Source organism: Physeter macrocephalus, chromosome 13 (assembly GCF_002837175.3).
Source record: "Physeter macrocephalus isolate SW-GA chromosome 13, ASM283717v5, whole genome shotgun sequence".
Classification (NCBI taxonomy): Eukaryota; Metazoa; Chordata; class Mammalia; order Artiodactyla; family Physeteridae; genus Physeter; species Physeter macrocephalus.
Genome location: NC_041226.1, coordinates 16708955 through 16715612, shown reverse-complemented (window position 1 = coordinate 16715612; position 6658 = coordinate 16708955). Strand labels below are relative to the sequence as shown.

General features: G+C 38.6%; 1 protein-coding gene across 4 annotated transcripts in view; it reads left to right on the top strand.

Annotated features, from left to right (window-relative positions):
* Nucleotides 1–6658, top strand: part of WDFY2 (WD repeat and FYVE domain containing 2) — a 166995-nt gene that overhangs the window by 74615 nt on the left and 85722 nt on the right. For all 4 annotated transcript variants that reach the window (XM_007105217.4, XM_007105216.4, XM_055089501.1 and 1 more), the window contains one exon: nt 5993–6066. In XM_007105217.4, coding sequence (XP_007105279.1) covers nt 5993–6066 — 74 coding nt within the window. The remainder of the gene's footprint in view (nt 1–5992; nt 6067–6658) is intronic.

Below are 6658 nucleotides of genomic sequence, written 5' to 3'. Positions count from 1 at the left end.
CCTCCCTCTGCTGTGGCCTCTCCCGTTGCGGAGCACAGGCTCCGGACGCGCAGGCTCAGCGGCCGTGGCTCACGGGCCCAGCCGCTCCGCGGCACGCGGGATCCTCCCAGACCGGGGCGCGAACCCGGTTCCCCTGCATCGGCAGGCGGACTCTCAACCACTGCGCCACCCGGGAAGCCCTATTGTATCTGCTTTTAAAGCCATTTCCAATTCTTTGTGGAATGAGGTAGGGAATGCATTGAATAAGTTATCTTAGTTAAGACAAATAGAGCCATGCAGTTTGAACACAGTCTTACTGTTTACATTAAATTCACCGAAAAATATGCGTTGTTTAAGATTAGAGTATTCAGAATCGCTTGTAGGGTAACACCTGTGCCTGGGTGGGAAACGGGAATTTGATTTTCATTTCTGCTACCAATTTGCTGACTCACTTCGGGCAAGTCCTTTCATTTTCTCTGCTCTGAACCTAACAGATAAACTGTCTGTTTTCTTTGTTCTCAGATTTTGGTTATATGTCAAATAAGTATTTGTAAAGTACTTTCAGGTTCTTGGCGTTAAGCAATGTATACTATCATTGCTGATCTTTTTTTTTTTTGGCCATGCCATGCTGCCTGCGGGATCTTAGTTCTCCGACCAGGGATTGAACCTGGGCCACAGCAGTGAAAGTGATGAGCCCTAACCACTGAACCACCAGGGAATTCCCCTATCATTGCTGACCTTAACCCGGAGGGATTAGGAAAGATTGGCTAATTTGTGAGGTTGTGGCTGGATTGGTTTTCTTTTCCAGTTGTTGGAACTGTACAGTTGTTGGAACTGTAGTCTAAGAGCAACTTGAAATTGAGAATTTAGAAAATTAAAATGATTAGCATGTTCATATTGATATGTTTATATTTGGGATGGAAATGAGTTATTTTGTATGTAAATCGCAAATGTTAATTTTCCCATTGGTGAGGTCCAAGGATTTAGGACAATGTGTGCTGTCGTGTGCTGTCCTACCCCTTCTGCTGGGTTCATTGGAGTTTGGGGGGAAATTCATGTGGGAAGATTAGTGATTGAAAGGTATTTAAAATAATGAATTTGGTATTTCTGTTTTTATAAGATAGTGATTGTTTGGGTGACTTTTAGACAATATCTTTAACTCAGTTGAGGGAGTTTTTTGGCAGTGGGGGTTATGTGTATAATCGGGAAATGCTCATCCTGTTGTGTAATTTATATCTTATTTCAGATAACTTCTTGGTTACCAGCTGTGAAGTATACTGCTCCTTTGTTGGTTTCTTTTTGGTATAGGTTGTATTATAGAACCATGTGTAGAAAATAACTTGTTGTTTTTACTGTTGACATTTCCAAAATTAATAGTATAATCTGGTCTTTTAATTCTCTGTTTACTAAGAAGAAAAGGTGCCCATGGAACTTTGATATTTAACAAAAATGAAGGAAAACATAAAGTATCCAAACTGAAGATAACAGATATTAATTAATCTGAATAATTATAGCATTTATTTAGCATACTCTTATTTGATTTTCATCTGACAGAGTAATTTAAAGCTTACTGTAGTTAGATCACTTTACTGTAACTTAAAACCTCTCTGGGAGAGAAAGGGACCACTGCCAATTCACTGTAATTTTCCTGATGTTACTCAGACTAAATTAAAAGAAAACAAAGGGTTAATTTCAGTTGAGTGCATAAAATACTTGATTTAAACAAAAAACCCTTTTTAATGCTAGGCAATTGAAGTCCTAAATATAAGTGTTCTTAATGAAGTAAAAAATGGGCTGAATATTGTAAACCTAATAAATATTATCTTGTGGCACACAGTTGAATGGAATAGTGTCCATGAATTAAATCTTTGCTTTGTGGTGATGGGGTGCTCTTTGTAAGCCTCTCTATTCAAGGCCCTCTTATCATAGGATCCTGACATTTAACTTCACCAGGATGCCTTTGACACCTGAAGTTTTTTTCACAGAAGTACTGTTGCTTATTTAAAGTTCCCACCAGCACATCCCATGAAGATTAGTGTCTCCTGCCAAATAATGCCTTTGGCATTGTAAAGCTGTCAGAGTGATTGAAATCCACAGTTCAACCTTCAACAGAACTTGTGTTTATTTGAGTAAAGTTCAACCGATCAGCAAGGGACAGGAAATAAATTAGTCATAAAATGAAAGAATTATAGGTATAAATAATAGAAATTGGGAAACTTTCCCCCAAACAGAAGTATTTTGAGAATGCCTCCTCTCAATTTACATTTTTTAAGAAAGCAAGAGCAATATTTTTTCTTAGATTGCCCGTGGGATAAAAGTGTTAGAAATACAAGCAGCCAGTTTCTCTCTAATCCACTTAATTATTGCTCTTTTGAAGTTGATGTTGGTTTCAGGAGCTCATTTTTGCCTAGGGCTCATATCCTGAGCTTTTCCCCCTTCAAATTATATAGTCATTAATATAATCACCCAGACTGGTGTTTCTCTTTATTTTCACCCTCCCTAAATTTTAATCTGAAAACCTGCCTTAAACTAGAAATATTTCATTTTTAAGAAACACTCAGTATTATGAAAGTGTTTAATTTTAAAGGTAAGATTTTGACAGGCCATCAAGGTCTAAAGTCCTGACACTAGTATAAGAGAATATTATTTCCCATTACCCATAGACCCCTACAAATTTCTTTCCTATCGTATTTGTACTTTTCATGATCTTGCTTCCTAAAATTTTGCCAAGTACACATCTTTTGATTGTTGTCATCAGTCGGAGGCAGAACGGAGATGGCAAATCTCGATCAGATAGCTTGGAAAATGAGAATTCTTCTCTCGTTTCTAGATGAAATGTATTTCGTCTAGAGTTTTGGGATGCAGTTTTGATAGAGGAGTCCGTAGAGGGGTGCTGCATTGTAATTTTGTAGTCCCAGTTGGCCACCGTGCTCGGCTTGTGGAGAATGCAGTTTTAAGGTGGGAGGATAGAACAGCCTCTCAGCCAAATTCATCTCTGACCTGAACTTTTAGCCATCAGAGAGACCCAATTATTTCTTCTTCGACTAACACATTATTAGCGTTATAGCATTTAAAGCTGAATTCTTCTTTGGGAAACATCACATCTTTGCAACCTGGCTATAAATATTGTGTTTAAATCATATTTTGTTTGTTTCCTACCTTATTCTTCCTTCCAAAGGATTCCCTTTACCATTTGGTCATAATTACCATTACTTTACTGTGTCTTATTTTGCTTTGCCAGACAGTTTTGCCCTTTGATATTTTCTTGCATGGATGGATAGGTGCTTGTTTTGTATGGGCCATAGCACTGGTCTTTCAGAGGTTGCTTTTTTCATTAATTTCTAGTGAGTTGAAGTTAGAAGGATCTCTGTGTCAATTTATCTACTCCCCCAGCACCCCAAAGGAAAGACATTTACTATAACAACAAATGTGGGCATTAGTATTTCTTTCAATTCATTTCTTTCCTCCTTGGCCTTGCGGGGCTTTGGGTAACCAATGCAAGGCCTCTTCCTATGGGAGTGTCACAGTTGGGAAATGGTTTGAGGACCATCATAAGACTCACCTACCAAAAGTCTTTACACACACACACACACACACACACACACACACACGCACATGCACACACACACACAGGGTTGCTTGGTGTTTTACCATAATGCCTCTTTGAAGGCATGTTTGTACCTTTGGGGGCACCTGGGAGGTAATGCTCTCTGTCTCTGGCAATCCCCTGTCTATAACCATCTGGGTTCAAGCATATGGGTTCTGCAACAACAGAATTTCTGTTAAAACTTCTTTTGTTTATGGTCCTTTATGGGAAAAGTCTTTCGTTTTGAATTCTGGTGGCGTTTCTTACTATCAGTATAAAGTGATGTGGACTAAGGAGGTGAAGTTGGGGACAAGTTTATATTATAGGTCCTATATATAGTTGGTGTCACAATCTATAAATTCCTGATGGCAGCTATAATATCTTATATGTCATTGCATCACATATCTTGAACACAGTAAGCATTCTAAATTTTTGTTGAAGAATAACAAGAAATTTAGTAAATGGGGGAAAAATAAGGAATAAAGAAACAGCAATGATGATTTGAGGGTAGCCTGTGCAGTATTGTATAAAAGTCTTTTAAATCACATTCAAAGATCAGTGGGTTTTCTAATTATTATATAACCAGACAGGAGCTTTGGAGTAAATCATATAGCAAATACTTTTATATGGCCAGGCAGGCAGCTAAGTGATGAGATTTTTCTCGACTATGTGTATGTAGCCATTTGGGCTGCAGTCAAGTTTTGCTTCATACACTCATGCTTATATCTTAATAAATTGTTAGATATTGAAAATTTTTAACAGGAGTAGCAAAATAATAAGTAAAGACAATGTTATAGGAATCATCTCAAACACAAGAACTGTATTTAGTTTTTCCAGGTATATTTTTATGTGTGTATGTACTTTATGTAGTACCGTAATCAGTGTACTTTTTTCTTTTGCTTTTTTCCACTAACATGATAGTTTTCCATGAAATCATTAAATTTTAATCCTGCACGCATGTTATGGGATTATGAGACCTGGTGTCTTAGCATCTGTGTAGAGATTTTGTCAACATAGTTTATAGGCCAAAGGCAAGTAAGACTGGCTTTCTTAGGGCAGTGCATTAACTATCATTTGATTGCTTTTTTTCCAGCAGTGTTCTTTTGGGAATCTAGTTTAAATTTGTGGCTAAACCAGAAGAAGATATTCTGCTGTACTGGTGGAAGTTTGCGGAGCGGGGGGGATATTATTTTTTACGTATTTCTATTTTCTAAATATATCGTGTTTGAAAATTAGAAAAAAGTAAGTACTTTATGCAGTTTAGAAGATTTTGTAGTTGTGGTTGTTCAGCGGCCTTTTATAGAGAATCAAAAAAATGTTACCAAGTGATGTGTTTATCAAGTGGTTCTGTTAGTAGAACTTGAAGTTCTTTTATAGTTTAAAGATAACCTAAGTTGGGTATTTGAATATAGGACTGTGTGTTTGAATTATGTCTTTGAACCTCCTCCAGCTTTTTTTTCCTGTGTGACCTTGGGTAAGACATCTAATCATAACTGAAAAGTAAGAATAAAAACATTTGCTGCCGATTATGATTTTGATGATGGGTAGTTCATGACCTATGGCGCTACTGTGAAGATGAGGGGAGAAATTTAAAAGTTATGTTGAGGCCTTTAGAACACTATTTCAGTATAGAATAAGTTGTCGAAAGGCCCCCATTCTGATGAACAAGCATAGACAGAGAAGGCTGGGAACCGGAAGCTGACTTGGCCCCTCATGGCTTCCAAGCATGTTTCGTTTACTCATGCTTGGTGGTACTGAGGAAGTCAGTCCTGCAGAACTGGGAGACCCTGTCCAGGACTGGGTGAACTGACTCACCTGATTTCTTTCCTCTGGAGCCTGGCCCTGTGTCGAGTTGGTTCTCTTTTAGATTGAGACAAAGCCTCTGTCTTCTTCCAATTGGCAGCCTCCAGCATATGCCTTGAGTGCTGAGAGTAAAAGACTTCTGTTAGTGCACATGCCCCAAATCAGTTCTGAATAAAAAAATAGATTTCTGTACTTGGTGGGGGGCAAGGGGGTAATAAGAGCTTTCTTTCGTTTTCTTAGTTCAGAAAAAAATTGGTTATTTCCATTAAAGATGGGGTTTGCTTGGAAGAGATAGATTGGTGACAGAAGGTTTATGCAGCACAAAATATTGTTAATCTAGTCAGAGCAAATTTAGACTTGATACTGACAGAACAGCCGAGACCACGCCCCTTGGAACTGGTCCAGTTTGAGTATATCTTATTTGTTATATTCATTAAAAGGATAACTGAAAAGCTAGGGGCTAGTTGTAAAATTACTGTTTTTATTTTTTGGTGAGTGGGAGTTAAATGAACTGTTTGTCAGGAAACTGGGGGAAAAAAATAGGCATACACTTTGAGCTAGTCACTCCTGAATCCATAAGAATCATCGTTTTGTTAATTTCATCAACATGTTCATTTCTTTCAGCTCCATGTTCATGCATGTCTTTTAACCCGGAAACAAGAAGACTGTCCATAGGTCTAGACAATGGTACAATCTCAGTAAGTACACAATAAATAAGATTTTCAGTTGAAATACTTCCCTTCCTGTGGAGTATGTATATGTGTATTGTGATGAGAATTATTTATTAGTTTTTCTTTTTTTCAAATGAACAAATTAATTTTCTTGCTAAGTTAAGTGGAAATTGCAGTGCAGCAAATTCTGGTGAGGTGCAGGGAGAGCTATCATCAGTCTCAGCTTAAATGCTGACGAGATTCAGCTTGACTTACACGTTCACAGCAGCTAGAATAGTAGGGGCATTACCAGGCCACGGAGTGAACTACATGATCTGCGGGTTGGCGAGAGCAAGCTGTGATACTAGTGACTTTGATCAGATGGATAATCGTGGTGTCACACGGTTCCCCACGCAAGTGACAGCACACGAGGGAAATGGCTCTCTTAGACCTGCGTGTCTGACCTTGTTTTGATGCTTGATGTTGTCCTCCTTCCTCTTTCTGCTCCTCGCTGTCTTCTTTTTTTTTTTTTTTTTTTTTTTTCTGCGGTACTCGGGCCTCTCACTGCTGTGGCCTCTCCCGTTGCAGAGCACAGGCTCCGGACACACAGGCTCAGTGGCCATGGCTCACGGGACCAGCC